This window comes from Vicugna pacos, chromosome 11, assembly GCF_048564905.1.
Source record: "Vicugna pacos chromosome 11, VicPac4, whole genome shotgun sequence".
Taxonomy (NCBI): domain Eukaryota; kingdom Metazoa; phylum Chordata; class Mammalia; order Artiodactyla; family Camelidae; genus Vicugna; species Vicugna pacos.
This window is the reverse complement of record NC_132997.1, coordinates 50573864-50598065: the sequence shown is the minus strand read 5'-3', so window position 1 is coordinate 50598065 and position 24202 is coordinate 50573864. Positions and strand designations below refer to the sequence as shown.

General features: G+C 53.8%; 1 protein-coding gene across 1 annotated transcript in view; it reads left to right on the top strand.

Annotated features, from left to right (window-relative positions):
* Window positions 1–24202, top strand: part of CDH23 (cadherin related 23) — a 388627-nt gene that overhangs the window by 266907 nt on the left and 97518 nt on the right. Inside the window, exons 19-26 of the mRNA XM_072971348.1 lie at window positions 4426–4498; window positions 6063–6179; window positions 10108–10220; window positions 11408–11515; window positions 17700–17889; window positions 18197–18342; window positions 20654–20873; window positions 22512–22664. Coding sequence (XP_072827449.1) covers window positions 4426–4498; window positions 6063–6179; window positions 10108–10220; window positions 11408–11515; window positions 17700–17889; window positions 18197–18342; window positions 20654–20873; window positions 22512–22664 — 1120 coding nt within the window. The remainder of the gene's footprint in view (window positions 1–4425; window positions 4499–6062; window positions 6180–10107; window positions 10221–11407; window positions 11516–17699; window positions 17890–18196; window positions 18343–20653; window positions 20874–22511; window positions 22665–24202) is intronic.

The following is a 24202-nucleotide window of genomic DNA, read 5'->3' as shown; positions in this document are numbered from 1 at the left end:
CTCCTAGCAAGCTGCCTCCCAGCTCAGCCAGGGAAGATGCAGGGACCAAAGAAGAGCCCGATGGTCCTGTTCTAACTTCATTTGGGGGCCTGAGGACACCCTCTGAGGTGGGGAACAGGAGCTGGAGCTCAAGAAGGGAGGAAATACGGACTTTCTTCATTTATAGCCACATTCCATGAAATTCCAGGGAATTCTTGGAAGGTCATCTTCTCCTTTCTGTCTCTCTCTCTGAGCCCCTCTTTCTTCTTCACTTCTTTTTTCCACTCCTCTGAAGATCTAAAGGGGCCTAAAACCAAACCACAGCTTGTCTGACATGAATATCAAGCACACCTTGGTACTTCCTGTGTCTGAAATTATCCATCGCTGAATCCATCTCCACGGTGGTTCATTGGCCCCGTGCAGCTCCCCCAGTGATCCCAGGGATGCAGAGCTTGGTCTGACAGTGGGCCAGTGGGCCTTCCCCCCAAGAAACTGACACCGCCCCCCCATCTCATCAAGGCTGCTGCCAGTGGTGAGGACGAATGCATGTTGATGGAAGAGTTAGTGCGTTACCCACTCCAAGAGGATTCGATCAGATTGTCAGGTCAGGAGATGCATTACAGTTTGACAAATGCTCAGGAAAGTCTCACCCAGAGCAGGCCTTCCTGGATGACCTTCCTGTCCCAGCCGACATGGCCAACAGCTTCTGGCACTGCTTTACATCTGGCTTTGACATGCGGCCGAGGCTCCAAGGCCACCTCTGGGCAGGGGACCCTACTTGCATGTGGAATAGGATGGGGCTGGCAGTGATGTGAAAGTTGAGGGTGATGCCCAGAGGGAAGCCCTGCAGGTGGGTGTGTGGGAGCAGGATTTAGGTGTAGCAGAGAAAGGAGAGGCTCAGCAGAGCTGGGTCCAGCAAACAGAAGGGCAGAGTCTGGGGCCATACATCTGGCACTTCAGGCACCAGGGAGTGGCCAGGAGAACAGAAAAGAGGAGACCCGCAGAAGCCCAAACAAGTGCCTACCTTTAACCTGCAACCTCCCACCTTGAAACACGAAGGGTGAGCACAGCTCCCAAACCCCCCTAGTCCTGGCTACACTCATAACCCTGACCAACCCACCCATCACTTACAACCAGAGTCCTGCTCTGCTCATGAATTGCTCCTGGATGGGTGGTGCGGTAGCAGGTCCTAGGGGGATGTGAAGGTGACTATAAATCTGGCTCCCCCACAAGGCGGCACTGTGACTAGAGGGAGGAGCATGGCTTTGGAGGCGTATGGCTTTGAAACCCGGTTCTGCCACCCTTAGCTGTGTGACCTGGGGTTCTTTTCCTTTCTGAGCCTCAGTTTCCTTATCTGCAGAATGGAGATATTCATGGTACTGCCTCATGATATTGTCGTGAAGATTAAGTGGGATCATGCAGGTGGCACCCAGCTCCAGTAATGTAGGTCTTCATTACAGCTGATAAGACAGACTTGGGTACCATGTGCCAGGCTCTCTAGCGCAAAGGGGAGTTCCAGAGAACACAGCTGGGCAGAGCAGGCCCCTCTCTAGGACTTGAGGATTTGAGAATTTGAGGATACAGAAGCAGGAGAGGGTGAGAGAAGGGGAGGTTTAGGGAAATAAGCTGAGATGTTCCAGCCCCCCAGGGATGGGCAGGCAGAATTGACCAAATGAAAATGAAAACTTCTGAACTCCATACTGTGCCAGGTGCCTTTGCATTACACAGTCTCTCAATCCCATTCTACAGATGAGGCAGCTGAGGCTCGGGGAGGGAACATAGCTGGTCCATGGTCACCAGTGCCTCCCTCACTTTTTGGCTAGTAAGTGGCATATGAATTTACCTCCAATCTTAGTAAGCTAGGATTTGGACCTTGACCTGACTCCTGGGTTCAAATTCTTCCTACCACACCCTTAGACTTGGAGCCTTGGAAACCCCAATCTGCATGTGACTGAGACCAGTATGCCTCAAAGTTCACATGGACTCCCCCAGCACCTTCTTAAAATACACTTTCTTATTTAGTGCCTCTGAGGAAAGACTGAGGCTCTGCATCTCTGACATGCTCCCAGGAGACGTTGATGCTTCTGGTCAGGGGACCACACTTTGAGTAGCAGGGTCTTCAAAGACCTGCCCTCCTGGGGATCTTAAAACCCCAGGACTGTGCCAGACCCTAGCCTGCTTCCAAACTTGTGGTCACCTGAGGAAGGGACCTGGGGAGGTCCCCTTTCTCTTTTTGCCTCAACCCCTCAAATGAAGTCGGAGCAGGAAGATGATGGCCGGGGATAGAACTGACCTTTTATCCACTGTGAATAAAGGACTGGCCAGCAGGGAGCCAGGACTCCATGTACAGGGACAGGTTGGGGCAGGAATCCACCTCACTGTCCTCTCAGCCAGCCAGGTTATGCCCTGGCATGAAGCCACCTCAGCCCCCGTGGAAAGGGTGTCGATGTCAGATTTCCTCAGAGCCATCATGCAGGTCAGCAGGGACCCTGCACTTTCCTTCCAGGTCTGCCCTGGCACCTGGCAGCAGGGCGGGTCTAGCAACAAAGACAGGTGCCACCTCGGCAGTGAGTGAACATCATCTCTCGAGCAGGGCTTTTGGATGGTGTAGTCACTTATGTCTAAGGACCACATTTGAAAAGGTCACTGCCTCTGGGTTGATTTTGCATGTGGGTGATTTTTAAGTAGCTGTCACTTGGCTGAGCTGTCTCCTCCCTCCACCAAAGGGATTTTCTCTCGACAAAAAAAAAAAAAAAAAAAAGGCGCCCCAGAAGAGATGAAATAGTTGATGGTAGCACTTACTGCACAGGTTGGGGGTGTGGGAAGATGGAGATCCAGGCGACAAGGCTATGGAAGGAGGGGGTGGGTGAGAGGGGCCAGGTGATTCCTTTTCATCCACTGCTTGTTGGTTTTTAATAAAGAAGTCAAACTCGGTTTGTAGATTTCCCATTAGGGGACAATAAGCTTTTGTAGAGGGAGTCGCTGAATTAGAACTAATAGCAAATGCAGCGCCAGGATCCGGGGAAATATCACCGCTAATAAGTTTCTGCCTCATGCTCTGTCACTGACATTCTCGGCGCCGTTCCGTGCAGCCAAGCAGAAGGCTTAAATATATACCTGTATGGGGTACCCGTGCCCGCACCGGGGATGCCCAGGCATGCTCCTGGGGCATCAAATATCGGATGGATCCTCACACCATCAGTTCTCTGAGGCTGGGAGAGGGACAGGTCAGCGGGAACTGGGGTGCAGTCCAGAGCCAGAGGCCAGACTGGGGAAGAAAGCGTTCCTTTCTGGGCACCCCTAGTCCTGGCACAATGGGATTCTCTAAAGTCCTAAAGGGTGAACAGCCAGATACCGTCTTCCTCCTTCTCGCTTGCTCAGCGAGAAGTGACTCCCACAGAAGCAACTTGCAGGAGTCTTCCCCTCAGAGGGCTCCCAGTTCATGGGGGAAACGAGGCCCTGGTCACCATCATCGCTGCAAACTGAAGCCTGCAGACTCCCCAGGGGGCTCTAACCTCTGAGCTCCGTGCTGGGCTCTTGGCAAAAGCGGAGGAGGGTCTGAGTCAGGTGGGCCAGCGAGGACAGGGAGGAATTCTTGCTGAGTGACTGCAAAGAGCAATTGGTGAGGATGAGGGTCTTGAAGGGTAGGAAAGTCTCCCCTGATTGTGGAGGAGCCTCAGGAGCAGAGGCTGTGCCTGGGCTCCACCCTGACAGCTCAGCCCGCAGACCCAGCACCATCCCCCGACCACTGCCTCTCTCACCTGGTCACTGGTGAAGGCTGGGCCGGGGGAGGGATTGGCCCAGAACCAGAGGTGGTAGTTCTAGGCTGGGTTTGCCCAGGTGGGTGGAGGAGCTACTGTTTGTGTGTGCACAGAGGGGTCTGGAATTCAGGTGCCAGGAGCCCCTGCCCCTTGCCTGCCAGGGCACACTTCAGTATCTTCTGGTTTGAGGTACTCCTTTCTCCCTTCATTTCTAGGAGGGAGAATGTTGATAGGAAGTTTCCTAGAACCTTCCACTGTCATCTTGGCGGAGCTGTATGGGAAGGTCTGAGTATGGGGGCTGATGAGCTGAGGGTGGGAGAACTGGAGTGAGCTTTGGACGTCAGCTGGGAGACCAACAGGGAGATCCAGGGAAGCCAGGAGTCAGGAGTCGTGGGTAGTCCCAACTGCTGCCTTCATTCTCCATCTCTCTGGCCTTCACTGTCCCTTCCCCACCCCACGTTTCCCCCAGGCCTGTCCTGCCCCTTGAACTGTAGCCAGCCAGAGCGTCATCTTGGCCACCTCGAGACACTCCACCTGGCTCTGGCTAGACATTGAGGCCAGAGGTCCTCGGTGCCCACCATGCCCAGCCTCCCCTCACTGCCAGCCTGGCACAATGGCCAGCCTGGCACAATGACCAGCCCCGGCTGCCTTCCTGGCTCCTGCAACTTGCCTGTTTTCTTTCCAGGATGAGAATGACAACCCTCCCACCTTCAGCAAGCCTGCCTACTTCGTCTCCGTGGTGGAGAACATCATGGCAGGTATGGCCCAGGTGGGGGAGGCACGAAGGTGGGAAGCCAGCAAGCACGGTGCACACAGGGTGTAGACCTGACCTTGCACACAAAGGCAGGAGGCCCGTGACTTCCCTGTCTATTTCCCATGACAAGTGGGGCCCCAGGAGATGTCCAGCTGTCTGTACCTACTATGTTCATACACTCTACTAGGTTCTCAGTCCCTGCTCCCCAGCAGCTACAGGGAATCGCTGCGGGAGTCAGGGAATAGCTGGAATCAGACACCTGGAGTAGGGACAGTTGTAGGAGTCAGGGACATCTGGAGTCAGGGACAACTGAAGTCAGAGACTGCTGGAGGAGTCAGGAGTGGCTAGAAGGGTCAGGAACAGCTGCAGTCAGAGGTGACCTTCCCTGACACCGTGGGGCCTTCGAAAGAGAACCTTCAGGCACCTTCCTGGTGTCTGATGATTTGCTGGGCGGGTGCCAGGCTGTGCTCAGCCCACCCTTCACTGTCCTAGGCCCAGGCCCAGTCCCAGTCCCAGTCCCAGGCATCCCCTGGAGAATATCCCTGCTGAAGCGCCCCCTGCACTCCCCACCATCCCCAGAGACACTGATAAGAAGAGTCCTTCGTCATGGCACTTAGTCCTCTTCCAAGCCAAATGTGCCAGGATAAAGGAGTGCTCAGGGTAGGACTGAGAGTTCAGAGGCCCTACGGCTACCTGGAGAGGCCCAGAGTGACCTGACTGTCCACAGCCCCCTGCCTGTTCCTTTTTGCCCCCAGGGACCATTGATTCAGCAGCACGATAGTCACTGGTCTACGGCTCAGCGAGAGCTACCATGGGTTGGGCCTGGGCCCTGCGTGCTTTATCCCGCGGGATCCACCACCAACCAACAAGTTGGGCTTTGTAGTCAGACCCAATTTACAGAGGGAGAAGCTGAGGCCTAGGTTTAGGTGCTTCCCAGAGGTCCCCCTGGATTCCAGCCTGGGTATGATGACTCTGGAAGTCTGAACACTGATTCTCCTCGCCACGCTGTCCTCAAGGTTTGGCCAGGCAGCTGGAAAGGCTGGTCCCCCAACCCAGGATTTCACTGAGATGGGCATGAAGATGAGGGCCTTACCTGGACATTAAAGAGAAAATAAAAACCCCTCATGAACAAGATAAAGTAAGACCAAAATTGAATATAATAAATGTAGAATAATTTAATATGGAGCTCCATATCTTTTTGCATTAAAGCCAAAGCTGGTCAATCTGAGTGCATTTAATATGGTGGCCAGTCATGGAGGGATGGGGTGAGCTCTCTGAGGTTGGGCTAGGAGTGGGTTGGGGGAGGGAGGGGGCGGCCCGATCCATCCCAGGCTCCATCCCATCCCGTGGAGCCTTGTTGTCCCCCCAACAGCCCAGGAACACGGTTGCAGGTGGCTGAGCCCACTCTTCTCCCTGAGTTGCCTCTGCAGGAGCCTTCCTGTATACTGAGGGCTGGTCACCGGGAGGTCCCAGCTTATACCGTGGGGCCTGTGCCCCTGTCCTGCTCCCAGAACCTGGGACTGTGAGCCCAGGGTGAGCAGCCCCTGACCCCTATTGTCTCTTGAAAGGAGCTACTGTACTGTTCCTGAATGCCACGGACCTGGATCGCTCCCGGGAATACGGCCAGGAGTCCATCATCTATTCCTTGGAGGGCTCCTCCCAGTTTCGGATCAATGCCCGCTCAGGTGAGCCCTGCGGCCCTCATCCCCTGCTCCACAGCCAGCCCGGGGACTGGCCTCTGGGCCAGGGTCTCCTCCCTTTCATAGGATGCACGTGTTTTCGAACAAGCCAGCTTTGAACACCTGGTTTTATCCCTGAAATATTAATTTGAGTGAGATGACTGATCTTACCCCCGCCAGAAAAAAAAATCACAAGAGTTCATTCACCAAAGAATGTCTTTCAGTAGTGAAGAGCCCTGTTATATTTAAAATGTGTTTCATTTTACAAACATCTGTCTAACACACCACTCTTTGGGGACATCTTTCTTCAAGCCTAGGTGTCTCCTGCCTTCAGCTTCCAACCTCGCTCTTGAATCCTGGCTCCTCTTCCTAACATGGTATGTGCCTCAGTTTCCCCACCTGTAGAGGATGCACATGTCAGGGCTGTTGTGTGAATTCAGTGAGTCATTATAGAGAGCTTGGAGCTGTCCCTGGCACGTAGTAAGTGCTAAGAAGTTAGATTATCATCATTATTCTCCTTGGTCTTTTCACCCTGGGGCCTCCATCCCCAGCTCCCTGCTCAGCCCACATTACTCTCCGTTCTTCATTTCTCCATATGCCTCCCTCCAGCTCCGTCTCCCCCTTAAGGCTGGGAGGGAAGAGGGGCAGAAAAAAGCAACAAGAGACCCCAGGCTTTCAAGGCAGAAGCTGGGAAAGGAGTAGGAGGCCCGTAGGCATTCCTTCATATCTTCACTCAGATATCAGTGGGCGCCTGTTCTCTGCCAGGTGCTGTGCTGGGTGCTCAGGAACAGGAGGGAATAAGACCTCACGGCGTTCCGAGTCAGCTCAGTGGGCATGCAAGGCTCCCACTTCCAAGTTCCCATTTCTGTATTAGGTAAGGGAACTGTAGATGCCAAACGGGCAAACCCTGAAACCTCAGTGGCTTAACACGACCAAAATTCTAACCCACACAGCAGTCCAGTGCTGTGTTCAGTGGACAGCTTTCCACATAGTGATTCTGGGACCCAGGCCCCTTCTCTGTTGTGGCTCCAGGGTCACTGCAGAAGGGAAAAGAGAACATGGGGCCTTGCGCCAGGAGGTGTTTATGGGTCAGGCAGGCCTGCAGGTAACATACATCACTTGTGCCCACATCCCATGGGCCAGAACCAGGCAATGGCCCTTTCCAGATGCAAGGCAGGCTGGGAACAGCATAGTCCCTGGCCTGGCAGCCCCCCTCCAGCAATCATTCCGGCCTGGGAAGGCATGGGAATCTGTGATGGACACTGGCCTTTCCTGCCACAGGTGGGCAGTAGCCCAGCAGGGCACTGAGTCTTCCTGTTATCCATGCCTCCCTGCTTGAAGTCTACTTTCAGTCTCTCTTTCATCCCCCTTTCCTGGAAGCTTGGGGAGCAGATGGCTGGTGCTGACACATAAAAACTGAACACCTCCAGGGCCATCCTGAGCCTCCTGTTCCACCTCTAACAAAACAGGGGCCTCCCTCCCTGCTCCCAGAAGCATCCACCCTCAGCAAGCCCACATTTCTAGGGAGTGCAAAGTAATGTTGTTAACATTATCCAAGTGCTCAGCTCTGTTCTAAGTGCTCTGCCCAGTATCAGCACCCCTGTGTGAGGCAGGTATTGGCCTGACATCATCCCCATTTTCCAGATAAGGAAACTGAGGCACAGAAGAGGGTAAGTCACTTGACTGAGGACTCACAGAAGCTGAACTTCTGACTCTGGAGCACACACTTTCCACGCTCCATCCTATAAAGCCACAGAGAGCCGCACACCGCCCCCCAGATACAGCAGCGAGCACACTGACCTTTCAGCACCTACTCCTGCCTCCCCAGTCAGGGACTCCATCTCCACCCCCGGGCCTTTAATAATGCCACGGACATTTTCTTGCTGCCTTAACACAGCTCCTTCAGCTCCAAAGGTGTAAGCGTTTTCCTCTGAGCGCCATGTTCAAATTAGCCAGGCCCACTCCACAAAGGTGGCCTTAATTGGATCTAATTTCCCAGACAGGAGGAGCCATCTATCATGGCGACAAGTTCATGTTTAAAACTTTTTAGAGATTAATTTCTTCCTCGCCCTTCCAATTAATTGACACCACCCCAGCAAGGAGTGTGGCTCAGCGGACAGACCTTTGCCAGTCTTTTGTTCCTGGCCTTAGCACCTTCACTGCCCTGGACCTCACCCCCAGCTCCATTCTCAGCCCTGCACAGGCCAGGGGACAGGCCAGCATGGCAGGAAGCATGAAAGTGGAAGGAGTCCTAAGGACCACTAGTCCAGCTTCTTTATTTTATGGTAGAATAAACCAAGCACAGAAACATTGAGTAACCTGCCCAAGGTCACACAGCTCAGGCAATAGGGATAATAAGATGGATAGCATACTTGGAGAATTCTCACAGCCCACTGGAAGGAAATGAGCATTTTCTGAGTGTTGGAACTGAGTGCTGCGAACCTACAGTTATTTAATTCTTATAACAGCTCTGATTCAAAGGCGTACTAATCTCCCTTCTATAGATGAGAAAACTGAGACTCAAAGAAATTAAGTAACTTTTCCAAGGCCAAGCATCTGGAAAGGGCCATAATCAGAATTCAGATCTGTTTCGCTGTCATCAAAGCTTAGGCTCTTTCCTGTGGCCCATGTGAGCTAGGAGGTGGCCTGGCTACCATAATGAACTGAAGCTGTTTTGTGCTGGCTCACACCTGCTCACGAGAGCTAACTGTCTACTTCTCCTCCCAACTCCAGGTTCAATACCATCAAGTTGGGTAGCTTAAAATGGGCCCTGGTGGGAATATTTATAACCATAGAAATCAGCAAATGCCTTTTTTCCCCTTGGGGAGCCAGTTGTCAAACATTGACTGTCACACTGCTACCAGGTGACTTCCATATTTTAGTTTACCGAAATACAAAGCAAAGCCAAAAACAGGCTGACAAAAATTATGGTCTATTTTAAATTTGATGTTTAATAGAATAAGTTGTTTCTACACTAAAAAATTCAAGGCATTATAATTAGCCACAAAGAAATTATTTTATAAGTATTAAATCCCAATGCACTATTGGTTGAGCTGTCCAGAATGAGTCACAAGTTGGAACATGTGTGAAACACTCAGTGTGTTTCAGTCTTGTTGCTGTATTTCTGTGACCCTATGAATAAACAGTGCCAGATATTGTTCTAAGCTTCCCACAATGTTAACTAAGCTAATCCCATGACAGCCCTATGAGGTCAGCCCTATTATTCCTTTTAACCAGATGAGGAAACTGAGGCACAGGGATTTAAGTAACTAGTTCCAAGTGATAAAACCAGTAAGATGCCGTGTGTCGGGACTGTGATCCAGTGCGGAGAGCCCTTCGTGTTGGGACATGGAATGTGGCCGGAAAGGCGGCTGCCCCCTCACCTGTCACACAACACACATTCATGGGAAACCTGGTGCTAAACCACCTGTAGATGATCTGCTTCTAGGCCAGGGTTTTGTGTGTAGCAGAACAGCTCCCTTTCTGTGATCAATTGAAAGTCAACCCTCAACACAAGGGTTTGAAGAATACAAGAAAAACAAAAAGAAAAACATTAAATTTTAAAAATCCCGTTAGATAATGTCAAAAGTCTAAGTGAGAGGTCCTTTGTGACTGAGCTTGAGGCCAAATGGCCCCTCTGCCCTGTTCTCTCGCCCCTAATCCCATAATCAGCCTAGATTTTCCCATATCTGATAATTCCTCCTGGGGCTATATTGCCCAGCTTTGGGATTTGGGTTCCTGAGGCCCGGGTGCTATGCCCTCTCCCCACAGTGAGCACCATGTCCCCCCGCCCCTGGTGCACACACGAGCACACACATGTGCTGCCGGGTTACTTGCTCTTGCGAGCATCTCTTTCACACTCATGCTTCTTCCTCCTCCCCCATCTCTCCCTGGCCCACCCAAACCCTCTGTTGTGCACCCCTCTCTCCTGCAGGTGAAATTACCACCACCTCCCTGCTTGACCGTGAGACCAAGTCTGAATACATTCTCATCGTACGGGCAGTGGACGGGGGCGTGGGCCACAACCAGAAAACTGGCATCGCCACTGTGAGTGCCCACCCTTCCTGTGTCCCCGGCTCCCCATTTGCCTGCTGGGCTGCTGCCTCCAGCTCTTAGACCCCTGGGCTCTTGTGTCCTGGGGCAGTGTGAGGGAGTGGAGTGAAGGTGGCAGGTTCCAATTCATTGTCAGCCAAGGTCAGCCCTCGGGCCTCTGCAGCAATGGGAAGAAAGGCATTCCCACCTGGGACAAGGGGGCACTCTGGAGGAGCAAGTACTCCCTCTGCTCCCGAAGACCAGCTGGGCAGAAGGCATGAGTCCTATAGGCCCCTCCCTGCCTTGGCAGGAAGAAGGGCTCCTGGGGGCTTGTCACCCCCCCAGCATTCCCCTGCAGTACTGAGAAATGATGCATAGGTTTCCCTCCCGTGAGCAGATAGGACCCATGAAGGCCTAGAGCTCCAACCAAGGCCTTGGTGCCTCAGAGTAGGAAGCTAGAGGAAGGCCACTTGAGGGTCCTGATTGAGCTCTTAGCTGCAGAAGAGGCTGGGAGAGTGAGAGGCCCCCCTCTGCGGAGAGGATGCAGGAAGAGCAGCTGACAGGTCCCTCCACCCACTCCCCTCCTCATCCGCATTCACTTTCTTGCTCTCCCTCGGGAGACCTCTCCAGACCTCTCTCCTCGGCCCTCACCGACTCACGGCAGTTGACCCTATCCTTATCCAGCCAAAGGGGCTGGAGTTGCTATCACTTGGCCAGGGACTTGGCAGAGAATCCCCAGTGCCTTATTCACGGAAGGCCCCTGCTAATTGGACTCAGAGCTCTATAAATAATTTACCTGGGTGGCAGGTGAGCAAGGAAATTGCTTGGCTTATAGCTGAGACTGACGGCAAAAACTCTAGGGATTCTATCAGATTCTACCCCAAACTTCCCCCACCCTGTCAGTCACCTTCAGCCAAGACTAGGGGTGGGCGGAAGGAGTCCCAGGTCACAGGAAGGATTTCAGGGGTCATCTCCTCCGTTCCTCTGCTTTCTGATTGGGCAGCACCTAAACCCTCTGAAGGGTCTTGGCTCCCTCCTGTGCTTGAAAGCCCAGGGCCTGCCCTGAGGCCGCCAAAGAAGGTGGAGCCAGTGGAATTTAATGCCTAGTTGCCCCGTAGGCTTCTGAGTGTGTCCCCCATCAGGGCGCTGTCCTTGTGCAGCTCAGCTAGGTGCGTCCCACAGCGCCCCTTGTGGCTTCACAGGTGAACATCACCCTCCTGGACATCAATGACAACCACCCCACCTGGAAGGACGCTCCCTACTACATCAACCTGGTAGAGATGACCCCCCCAGACTCTGACGTGACCACGGTAAGTTGTGGCAGGAAGCAGAGCTGCCAGGCTGCCCTGAGAGGGTGTCTGCCATTCCCGCATGAGCCCTGTGGGCCTGCCAACGTGGGGCTGATGGACTTAATGTTTCCCTCTGAGCCAGCTCTTGGAGCGGAGTTACACAAGCTCTCCAATGTGGTGGAAGGTAGTTGGAGGTTGGGGGTAAAGCCCTCACACAGCCCTCGGGGACCGTGGGCTCCAGGCTTTATCAGAGGAAGCGCAGGCAGTCCGGGGCAGTGCCAAGGGAACTAGGGCTGGTTCAGCTAGCAACCACCCTTACTCTGAGACCCCAGGTCTCTGGCCGCCCCCTCAGGAGAGCCCCCAGTCTCCTCTGGCAAGGCACAGCTTTCTCCCTCAAATCGCACAAGCTTCAGCTCTGCCCCCAGCGCCTTCCTTCACCACTTCTGTCACTGCACCCATCAGCTTGGGTCAGCTGGCCCAGGGCTGCCCCAGCAGGGGGTTTGAAATTCACCCAGGGGTTGTCTGGCATGGGATGTTCCAGGCTCCTGTGCATGCTGTGTGTAGGGATGTGACTCTGGGAGAGGGAGACATGGCCAGTCTCATGGCGTCCAGAAGGGAGACCAGCATCCTGGGGAAGCTGAGGAAAGCCAGGGTTGAGCACCCCACTCGATCTGCTCTACTCTGGGACTCACATTTGTGAAGCCTTCTCCCCCACCCCGTATTTGTGCCCCATCTGGCCTCATCTGGGGAGGCTTCTTCCCAAATGTCTGGCCCCACAGACCCCAGCCAGCCCTATGATGGACATGAACCTGACAGCTCACCACAACCCCATTACTGAATGTCTGTGACATGCGGGTGCTGCACTGGCCACTTCCCATGAATTCTCTCACCCTCATGGTGATCCCATGGGGCAGATGGTTTCCTTGCTTCCATTGTACGATGGAAGACTTTGAGGGGTTTCCCCAAAGTCCCAGAGCAAGCAACCTAACAGATAAATACAGATTGTGGGTCAGCTCTGAAAGGAAGATGGAAAATAGTAAGACAGTGCCAGGATCGAACTCAGGTCTCACTGACTTTGAAACTGTCTAGCCTGGACTTTATCCCTCTGCTGGCTCAGGTGCTCTGACAGGTGGCCCAGCTCCTGAGAAGCTGGAGAACTCTGGTGGGATGGGAGAAAGGATGGTAACTTTCATATCCAGCTCCCTAGGAAGGCTGCCCCGCCCTGAGTTCAAGCAACCTTGGGCTGGTGATGCCTAGCCCCCTGGCCCCAACCCTCGTCAACCACAGGCAGTAGCAGTAACAAGGTGCACCTGGTCTGTGTGGGCAAGGACGTTAACCTGGAAGGAAGGACAGAGAGAGGCTGGCCATCACTTCTGTCCTGTTTTTCTTTTTACACGTTCAGGATATGAATGACTCTCAAATGGTGGGCAGGTCCCCCTCCTAAGGATTCCAGTTGGGTGGGGGTGAGGGATCTGGAATCCGTGTTTTCTTAAAGCCTCAGGTGGCGGGGTTCCTTCCAGCTCAGAGCCAGATTTAACAAGCACTCCCCTAGGGCATTTGCACTGCGCTCCCTAGGGCTGCAGATCAGATGGGCACTCTCTGCTGCCACCTTGTTGGCACTTGGGCTCTAGACGAGGACAATCCCAGCCAGGGACTGCAAGAGCTATAATATTTGAGAGAATTTTTATGACTATTCCTTTTGAAATTGTTTTGCTACGACAAACTCAATAGAAGGGCTTCTTGATTTCTGGCATCCTGGCAATCATCACACGTAACTGGGAATTCTAGGGAATTCTGGAAAATTGGGACAAGATACCCACTTCTGCACACCTGTCTTGTCATCTCTTACCTTTGCTTTATGTGTCTGGGGAATTTGTCCCAGAGGGAATTGGGGGCAAGTGAGGGAGGTGTCCCTGCGAGAAAGTGGCTTCATGAGACAGCAGCCAGGGTTCCATTACTGAAGAGTCTACTTGCTGGCAAAGAGTAGGTCTCCCAGGCTGAGGCTGCACTTGGCCTTGGACATTTCCCAGACGAGGTCCCCAGCAGTCTTCTCTGGATCTCCAGACTGGTTCCCAACTCACCCTTATAAAAGTCAGAGTTCTTACCGGATTTACCTGGCCCACAGGATCTGCCCCACCTTAACTTTGGGGAGATGTACATGTGAGCCCATCCCTCATACAGAGCAGGCGTGGCCATTCCTCCCCCAGGTCAGAGCAGCCACTCCAGCTTTTCAGTGACCCACTGTTGGTCGTGTTTGAGACCTGGAAAAAAAGTGTTAATGACTCAGAAGTTCAAAAAGAAAAGAGCAGAATCAAAACTAAAACTTGCTATGTTAAACATCTGCCAAATGTATTATGACCACTTGAGTAATTATGAAATTTAGTGTGTATAAAAATGTCATTGCATTTGAGGATGAATTATGGGTTCGATTTTCTAGAATTCTGGAGAATTTTCCAGAATTCTCTGAAATTCCCAGTTATGTGTGATGATTGCCAGGATGCCAGAAATCAAGAAGCCCCTGAATGAATCGAGTTTGTCATAGTAAAATAATTTCAAAAGGAATAGTCATAAAAACTCTCTCAAATTTTATAGCCATGAGATGTATGTGTGCATATATATGTGAGTACATTGTCATACCTCTGAGGGGGCCCCTGGGGCCTTCTCGGGCCTCATAGTGGCCCTGGGTGAGGTGTAGCTGTGGCTGAGGTGCGAGAAAAGTGGGCTTCAGGGAAGGGAACAGCTAACCCAGAGGTGACATCAAAGAGGAGGTGATATGTGAGTGGAAACTGGCCCACCTCCTGACTCATCTCCCACCACCCTTCTCACACCCACCACAGACCCCCCCAGCTCACGTACCCACATGCGCGCGCATGCACACACACTGGCCTTTCAGTTTCCTGAGCCTACTGAATTCACTTCCACCTTGGAGCCTCTGCACAAGCTCTTGCCACCCCTCAGGGTGCTGCTCTTCCACTACTCCCTGACCCCTGCTCTATCCGTGGCTGCCTCTTTCTCCTCCATCTGTCCCAGCTTACAGTGCCCCTCCACAGACAGCCTCCCCTGATGACCCTGCCTTCTCACTATACTGTTTCTTTCAGAGCTGGCCCCACAATCTGTATTTATCTGCTAGGTTGCTTGCTTATTAAGAGGCAGTGTAGCTTAGTGATTAAGTGGGCAGCCCCTGGTACCAAAATGTCTGGGCTCTAATCCTAGCTATACCATTTATCAGCTGTGTGACCTTGGGCAAGTCACTTAACTTCTCTGTGCTCCAGCCTTCTCAAGTAGAAAATGGGGATAAAGTCTCTACCTGATAGAGTTGTAGTCATACTTAATGAGCCAAAATACACAAAGTACACCAACACACAATGAAGTGGTCCATGAATGAGAGCTGTGGTCACCATCAGCTGCCTCCCATGCTGGAATCACATGTCTTCTTCACTGTAGCCCCAGCGCCTAGCAGAGTGCCAGGCACATTGTAAGTATTCAGTATTTGTGAGTGAGAGTTGATGGACTTGTTCGCCTTTCTTCCCCACCCTGCCTGGCCCCCCACTCCACCAGGTTGTGTCGAGTCTTCCTTGTCAGGCGGAGATGAGGGCATGTGACCCAGGACTTCCTGAGGGCTCCTCTAGAGCCCCTGGAGTCTGAGGTACAGGGTGATTCCAGTGATTTTTTTCCAAAGCTGTGAGCAGACAGGCTTGTGTGGCGTTCGTGTGCACCGGAAGCTGGCTGGGCGCGTCTGTGGTCTGTGTGCGCACATGCACCGCGGGCATCCACCTGCACGGGCGTGAGCTTGCAGAGGGGCTGTTCTCTGTTTGCAAGTGAGATTTTGGCCCAACTCTCTCCCTCCCAGCTCCTGCAGCCTCCTTCAAGGACCTGGCTGATGGGCATTGATTTAGAGCCTTTCAAAGCCCTCCAGCAAAATAAAGGAGAGGGGAGAGGGAGAGAATTATTCCCCGTCAGGCCAGGAGAAAAATGACGAGCGTGAAATGGGAAATAAATGAGGGGAAAGTACTGAGATTCTACACAATTGCCCAGCAGGGAGTTTGCGGGAGGGGTCCCAGCCACTGCCCTCTCCCATGCCTCCACCCCACCCCATGAGCAGGGAGTGAGCCAAGGGGTCAGAAGTCAGTGCCCACTGGCCAACCACTGTCACTTGGAAGCAGCTACCCCAGGCACCCTCTGGCGCTCAGGGGTAGGAGGAGGTATCTCTGCACATTCAGCCCCAGGCTGCTGCCCTGGAACTGCTCTGTACCTCAGTTTCCCCATCCAGAGAAATGGGAATAAAAACTGTCTCCCTCCTCTAACTTGAGAGAGGCGTTGTAGAAACATAAGGCTTGCTGGTCTCCTCGTCCATCAGTGGGATCACTTTGCCTGGCAGAAATGATACCAGGAGAGCCTATGAGCCGTGTCTACTGTTGTCAATACAGGGGTGATGGGGTCCCCATTATAGAGGCTGGGGCAACTGAGCCCCATGTCTACAGAGCAGTGAGGGCTCCTCAGGCCTGAAGGGCTGGGGCCTCCCCGTCTCCATCATCCCTCCGTACAGCAAGGCTGGGAAGGGAGAAGATGGGCTGAGTGGCTGGGGTGGGAGGAGGGCCACCCACTCTCTGATGCAGAGGAGGAGTCCTGCTGCAGAGGCTTGGGGTTCAGCGCCAACATTGGCCTCTCTCCCTGGCCTTCCCAGGACCCAGGGGCAGATGGGAGCCCTTGACAGGACCACCCATCTGTCTGTTCTGGTCTGGTGGCCCCTGAGACACTTCTGGCTGGGGATTAAGCCAGAGGAGGGACAGATTCTGCTGCCAAAGCACAAAAGGCCCCACATCAAGTAAGATGAAGGAGCTGACGAGGCCAGGCTGTCATCACTGAGTGTCCTGGAGTTAAGAATGATACTGTCCTGATGCAGCCCCAGGGAGTATGGTCACCACCCCTCATTGATTTTGTCCACCTCTGGTGCCACAGTGGCCCCTGCAGCACAGGCTGAGGGATGGGTGCCACTGCTGTCTTGGGACAGTAGGAGGCCTCCAGGGTGGGAGCTGGGTTGGACCCCAGGCTGGTGCTGTGTGACCTTGAGTCTGACCCTTGCCTCTCTGAGCTCTGCTTGCACCTTGTGGGAGGTAGGTGATAGAAAATTTCCCTACAGAGCAAAGGATTGGTGGGCATGGGGACCCAGGAAAGCGCAGGCTGCAGGGTTTGTTGCCCTGGGTTAGGACAGCTCTGAGGTGGATCCTTTCTTGGGGTGGGGCTTACAAGTGGAGAACCAAGTGAGGAGGGCTGGAAAGTTAAAGGAGCCAGAGTGTCTGGGGCCCCTGTCTTGAGACCTTACCCCAACACGGGGATGGCCTTCCTCCCCACTCCAGGGAAACAGCCCTCTCCCTCTTCCAGCTTCTCCCTCTCCCAGCTTCTCCCTCTCCCAGCCCCATAACTGTCCCAATGTGCTGGGACCCACCCTCCAAACCAGGGGACTTATCCATGGCTTCCTTCCCATGCCCTGTCATCCTTGCTGTCACAGAGGCCCAATTCTTTTTCAAATTGCTTCATAATCAGAAGCTCCAAAGAAAAGAAGAGAGGGTTTGATGACCAAGAATGCAGTTCTCAAAATCCAGAGTTTCAAATCCAGCCAAGGATCTGGACCCCCTCAGCCCTTCTCAGCCCCAACCCTGATGGTCATGGGCCTACAGGGACCCTGTTCTGTTCCCCTAAAAGTCCATAAACATGTTACCCCACATGTCTGGAAAGGAAGGACACTAAAATGTGCCGGCAATGTGGCCTGCTGGAGGGGACTTCCTTGCTGGGAGACTTTGAGAGACTCACTGTGCTTCATCTGTGAAATAGGCTTAATCATAGGTATCCTTCTCATAAGACTTTGACGCGGTATGTGGAGATGGCCTGGTGTTGATGAGGTACTGGGAGCCTCCTGTGTACTAGGTGTTGCTTTTACAGATCAGAAGCTGAAACTTAAGTGGGGAAAGGGACTTACCTAAGGTCAAACTGAGTAGATGATGAAGCCAAGGAGCCCAGGGTTTCTACTGCTGACTCATCTTCTGAACCTCCTGCCTCCCGATCCCCAGAGACCCTCCTGCTGGAGCCAGGCAGTGAGGTGCTGGGACCAGTGTGCGAGCTCAGACAACCCGGGCAGATATCCCGGGCCGCAGAGACACCCTCCCTGGATTGGGCTCAGTGGAGGGCTCGGTTCCCTTCCCGGCAGGTGGTGGCCGTGGACCCGGACCTGGGGGAGAACGGCACCCTGGTGTACAGCATCCAGCCGCCCAACAAGTTCTACAGCCTCAACAGCAGCACAGGCAAGATCCGCACCACCCACGTCGTGCTGGACCGGGAGAACCCCGACCCCAACGAGGCAGAGCTGATGCGCAGGATCATCGTCTCTGTTACAGACTGTGCGTGCTCCTCACATCTGGGCTGGGGCCCCTGGCACTCGGGAACCTGGGGACCTCCCCCCTCAGCGTCCTGGAACCCACCCAGGCAGGCTGTGTCTTGATGACTAAGGGTGGAGTGACACCCACTTCCCAGTTGTGACCCCAGTAGAGCACCCTCAGGGGGCAAAAGGGGCTAGGGGTGCAAGGCCCAAGATGCTTCCTGGCAGGGCCTCTGGGATGGAGGGCCACTGAGCCTTCTTTCTCCCTGCCCCTCATTTTCCTGCATCTCTTCCCCTCTCCTCCTCCCCTCTCTCCCTGGTCCCCCCAGGTGGCACGCCCCCTCTGAGAGCCACCAGCAGTGCCACAGTGTTTGTGAACCTCTTGGATCTCAATGACAACGACCCCACCTTTCAGAACTTGCCTTTTGTGGCTGAGGTGATTGAAGGCACCCCTGCGGGGGTCTCCGTCTACCAGGTGAGTTTCCCTTTCCCGGCCTGAATCCTGCTCTCTGTCGTCTGCCTCACCTCATCCCAACCAGCCAGAAAGGGGGCAGTAGGTACCATGTGTGCCTCATCCTGGGCATTTGGCAGGGGTTGGGGAGGCTGGCCAAGACCACCAGATGGGACACAACAGATGGGTCAGGTTACAGAGCCAGTGCTCCTAGAGTTGGTGATAGAAGGCTTCCTGGAGGAGGAGGGGCTTGTGCTGGGTCTTGAAGGGAAAGTTCCACAGGAGATGGTTAAAGGCAGAGGGAGGGAGGCAAAGGATGAATCCTAGGAAGCCAAATCGGGTTATTTCTCAGGGCCTGATTACGGAGGTCTGGCCCAAGACCCTTAACACCTCATGCCTACAGGTGATTCTGCAGATGGTTCTACAACACAAAGAATGTCAGACAGGTGTAGGTGTAGCCCAGGCATCCTACCTCCATGCGCAGCCTCCTCACCTTTAAGCCCCAAGGCAGCTTGGGGCTTCGGACTCCCTCACTCTTGAAGAGACTTAGAGACTTGCCCAAGTCCCTGTGGCCAGGAAGAGGCAGGACTTGATCTTGAACCTGGGCCCTTTGCCTCCTGCTTCATCACCATTCTGGTCGAGGAGGCCCTGAAGGTACTGATTCAGGGGAGGTGATTCCCTAACACTGGAAGGCCCTTGAAGTTAAGAGATGGGCTTTGAAGTATAGTCACACCCCTGTGTGCTGGGTGACGTGGAGCATGATTTAACGTCTCTGGGCCTCAGTATTCTCATCTGTGAAGTGGGGATCAGACTAGTACCTGGCTGGCTGTGCTGTGGGGATTCAATCAGACACATGTGTAAAGCACCTGGCATTTGGACTGCAGGAGATACACAGTAGCCAACGTGCTCATTATATGTCTGTGTGTCTATCTTGAGAGTTTATCTGGTAGCAGAGGGTTAGCCTGATCCCATTTAAGGAAGACAGGGTTATTTGTCAAGATGCCAGAGTGGGTAACCTTGGCAGTGTCCTGCAGACCCTCTATGCCTCAGTTTCTTCATCTATAAAAGGAGGTTAATAGTTTTTTTTGACAAGTTCCAGGAAACATGGTCTCTCCAGCAGAATATTCTCCCCAAACCCCCAGTAGGGGGAGCCGAGATCCAGGGAACAGCAGCAAGGCCCTGAGGAGGAGTCCCCTAATTGGAGGGAGGGTGAGAGAGCAGATGAGCCCTCAGACCTCGTTCTGTGGGGCTCACAGACCGCAGAGGAAGGAAATGCCCAGCAGCACAGCCTCTGAGTTCACAGAGGAACTGGCTCAGAGTCACAACAAGGTGGTTGGAGGAGCTGGGAGCATTTAACTTGGAAACTGTCTTCAGATACAGAAAGAGTGCTCTGACTTGAGCTGTGCTATTCTCCAGGTCCCCTCTACAATCTCGGCTAAAAATGATTTCTGCTGGATGTGCAGAAGAACTTTCCCCAGGGATTAGTGATAATTTGCAAGTAGTGAGCTCCCCGTCCCGGAAAGCAATCAGGCTGAGTCTGGATACCCTCTTGTCCAGCTTGTTGGATGTAAATTAGGCCAAATGACTTTGACATTGTCTTTCAATCTTGAGAGTCTTGGCTTAATCCAAAACTCTTATTTTAACTATTCTTATACTTTTTTCTCAGTTTTTTTCTAATCCTCTTCTATAAAACTTTCAACATACCAGGGTCTTGAGTCAGGAGGTCTCATCAGGACTGAGGTACTGATAGGACCAGTGTAGGGACTGGGAGGAGGTTTGCCTGCACATGGCCTCAAGTGGCCTATTTAAAATAATAGTCAAATCCTCATATCAACTTATTTTTGGTGTCTTACAAATCAAAACAAAGCAGGGGAGGGAAGAATTCACTGAGCATACTGTGTAGTTGAAGGGATCTGAGCTGTTAACGGCTGCTCCAGGTCAGTGATGTGAGGACTGGGGAGTGAGGGAGATGGCCGAGTCTGGAGGGCCCAGAGCCAGCTGGGGTGAATCTAGGAGGGCTTCCTAACGAGGAGAGCAGGGTTTTGAAGTGGGAAGGCTGTGGACCTGGACTCTTGTTCTAAAAGGCCCCTTTCCCACCCCACCCCTCCCCTGGCCCTGCTTGTTACATCTGGACACCTTTCAACTCTGACAGGCTGCCCCCTAAAAGAGCATCTGGGCAGCTGCGTTGGGGACAGTGGCCTGAGGCATGGGGGGGGCGGGGCGGGTGTGTCTGCTGGAGCAAGCATGGGTCACTGGGAAGGAGGGAGCATATCTCACGGGAACAGGCGTCAGTGTTGGTGTCCTCACCCCTCACACAGCCACTCCTCTCTCTCAGGTGGTGGCCATCGACCTGGACGAGGGCCTGAACGGGCTGGTGTCCTACCGCATGCAGGTGGGCATGCCCCGCATGGACTTCCTCATCAACAGCAGCAGCGGCGTGGTGGTCACCACTACTGAGCTGGACCGCGAGCGCATCGCCGAGTACCAGCTGCGGGTGGTGGCCAGTGACGCGGGCACGCCCACCAAGAGCTCCACCGGCACGCTCACCATCCAAGGTGAGGGGGCGGCGTGGGCCCTGGGGCGGTGCCAGGCTGCCTTGCTGAAGGGCGCCCTCCTCAACCGGAGCCTCTCAGCACAGCAGAGTTCCCTGTCTCCACCAAGTCAAAATGCCGGCAGGGCTTTCTCCCCACCTGGCCACTGCCTTCAGGGCCCCAGGCCCATGCTCAAGTTCCCCTCTGTTTGATCCTGGCACCAGCAGAGAGAGCTTGAGCAGGGGATGGGGCCCTCGAGGTCACAAGCAGGCGGGGGAGGTTTCAAAGCCCTGTGTCATCTTTGGAGGGACAGGGTTTCTATTTGGAGCTGTAAAGGAAAGCTTCCCCCTCCAGTGTGTGGAGAACGCCTAGAGTCACAATGGAAGGGCATCACCCTGGGAGGAAGGCAGCAGGGATTCCCAGACTCCCTAAGACTCCTCAGCCCCTCGGGGCCCTCTTGCTGACTCCTATCTCCGCCCTCTACAGGGGTAGGGCCAAGCCAAGAAGGGTTACTATTTCTCATCTACTCTGGCTGTATTTTGAATTCTCGGGACAAAAGTGGGACGTGGACATGAGCTGTTGCTGCAGGGCAAGCAGTAACCCCAGGGGGATAAATGCAGAGAATGACGGGCAGGATGTGGCCTGTTCTCTAGGACAGGCCTGGTCCCATCCTGGCTCCTGCCGGCCTTTGTGGGAGTGGGGTGGGTGGTGGTTGGCTCAGCACAAACATTCACCCTCCTTAATCATGACCGGAGATGTAGAGATTAGAGTGAGCCAAGCATCCTCTCCCTTGCTGGTCCAAGGCTTGTCTTGTGGGTTCCCAGTGTCAGTTTGAAGACCCACGTCTGTGTCAGTGACTGACAGGGTGGATGGCCAGTCCTCTCAGGACCCCAGAGGATTTTTCTCCAAGGCTCAGGAGAAGCCATGTGATCACATGAGCCCAGCATTTCTCCTGGGGTTATTACAGAGAGGAGCCAGAGTGGGGTGGGGTGCATTTCACCCTGAAGGCCATCCTGAGCCCCACCTGCCAAAGGAACAGGGGCTCGGTGTGCAGAGCTGAAAAGCAAATCTTTAAGGGAAGTTAGACTTTGAGGGAGTGTCCTCAAAGCCAGCTGCTTTCCCTGGGACCCCATCACAAACTGGGGGAAGGCCTCCCCAAGACTTCACCCCACCAGTCTCTCACTGTGTGACTTTGGACAAGTCATTCAACTGCTCTGAGCTTCCTCACCTGTATAGTGTGTCTGATGACGGCTGCTTCACGGGACACTGTGAGGGGCACATGTGGACCTGTATAGGAAGCACTTAGCATGGGCTTGGTATGCGGGCAGAGCTGAGAAATGGTCACTGCCATCACCACCATCGTAGTCATCATCGTTGTTCGTTGTTAGGCATGTACTGGAGAGAGGCTCGGGGGTTTTCTCGCCTCCCTTGGACAGCTGAGCAGCAGCAAGCCCCTAGAGGAACAGGGGCTGTGGGAGGGTGCAGAGGACTGGTCAGCTCTGTCCTGCGCCAGCAGCCACGGGGGCCCTTGGCTCATGACCGGCAGGTGTTGCATCCTAGGAAATTCACTTCCTATCGGTCTGGGATGTGACCCACTGCCTTTGGAGCTGCTTGTTTAGAGCAGAAGCCAGTCCTCGCCCTGAGCACTGACTCTGCCCTTAGTGCTGGATGTGAACGACGAGACTCCTACGTTCTTCCCCGCCGTGTACAACGTCTCTGTGTCTGAGGATGTGCCACGGGAGTTCCGGGTGGTCTGGCTCAACTGCACTGACAACGACGTGGGCCTCAATGCCGAGCTCAGCTACTTCATCACAGGTGCAGCCCTCCCTCCATCCCCTCCCAGATTCACCACCAGCCTGGGTAGGGCCAGGGGAGGGGGGAAGGGGTCCAAGTTGGCCATCAGGCTTTTGCTCCTGCTGGGAACTCCCTGAGAATTTGCTCTTGGCTTTTCCCAAAGGCTTTGCACCTGGGTCCCTCTGGTCTGGCTCTCTGTGGGCCTCCCGAACCTGTTGGGGGACCAGGGGACTTAACCAAGTTTTAGTCTAGAGGGTGGTGGAACAGTGACTCCTGGGGAGGAAACCTACCCCTACTCTACCCCACATCAGAGTGACAAAGCAGTGACTAGAGGAACGTGGCCTGGTCCTTCCCTGGGACCTTTCACTCATGAGGAGAATTTCTGTCTGTTTAGAGGCAGATGGTTTAGATCTGAGTGAAATGGTTTTAGCTCAAAAGTGTCAAGTAGCAGCCACTTACAGAGCTGTGGAGAAATACTGCGAAGCCATGTCCTGACTCAACAGGGGAAAGGGAAAGGGAACCATGATCTATTAGTGATGTCTGCCATGACAGTAGGCTTGGTAGATGGTGGCAAACATGCTATGTATTAAGTCATTCCTGGATTAGAACAGTTTCCCAGAGTTCTTCAGTCCATAACACACCTGAGAGGGGCTGGGGTATGTGGCAGGGACAAAGGCAGTTGTTTCGCATTCCTCAGTACTCCCTTGGCCATTTTACTGGCTCAGTCTTCCCTCTTCTGTGGCCTGCCTGCAGTCGCATTACATATAACGCTCATATGCACTCATGCCTGTGTACATAACCAGCCTTTCTAATGCCTCTCCCCTGGAGCAAGGAATCACAGGCTATAGCCCATCCACTCTTGCTGCAGTCAAGGTGACCTTGTAGGCCTCAGCCTCTCTTTTCCAGATCCTTTCCCTCCTCCCCCTCCCTAAAGGGGCCCCCCCACCCCTCCTCGCAGGCTGGTCCTCAAGACTGCCCTAGAAAGGCTCAGTTATCAAGACCCTGACGTGGCACCAGCCATGATTCGGCCCCCAGCGCTACTTGTGTCTTAGTTCCTGCCCTGTCCTTTGGAGCCAGATTGTATCCCTTGTAGGTGGTGCTTCAAACACTGGGGAGTGGATACTAGAGGCTCAGAGGGTGGAGGGCCTTCCTCGGGGGCAGACCATGTGAGGGCAAGGAAGCAGCTGGTGGCAGCCCCAGGATGACTTCCCAGTGCCTCGAACTGGCCAGATCCTGCTGACCTGAGAGCCCTCACAGCCCTAGGACTCTCAGATTTTCATTCTGCACATTCTGCCAGGAGCTGTGCAGTGTCCAGGTTCAGGCTAGCCCAAACCCAGTGCCGTGGTGCCCTCTGCTGCTCAGAACACCGCACTGCCTGCCAGCTGGCAGGGGAAGGGTCTCCATGCTGTTCTGATGAAACTTTCCTAACTTCCATCTACCTCAGGGAGGAAATCCCTGCCCCTTCCCATTTGTCCCAGAACTCAGAAGACTCAGTAACACCTGTCTCCTGTCCACCTGCCCCTACTCTTTTCTCTGTGCGCCTCCAGGAGTCCCCACTC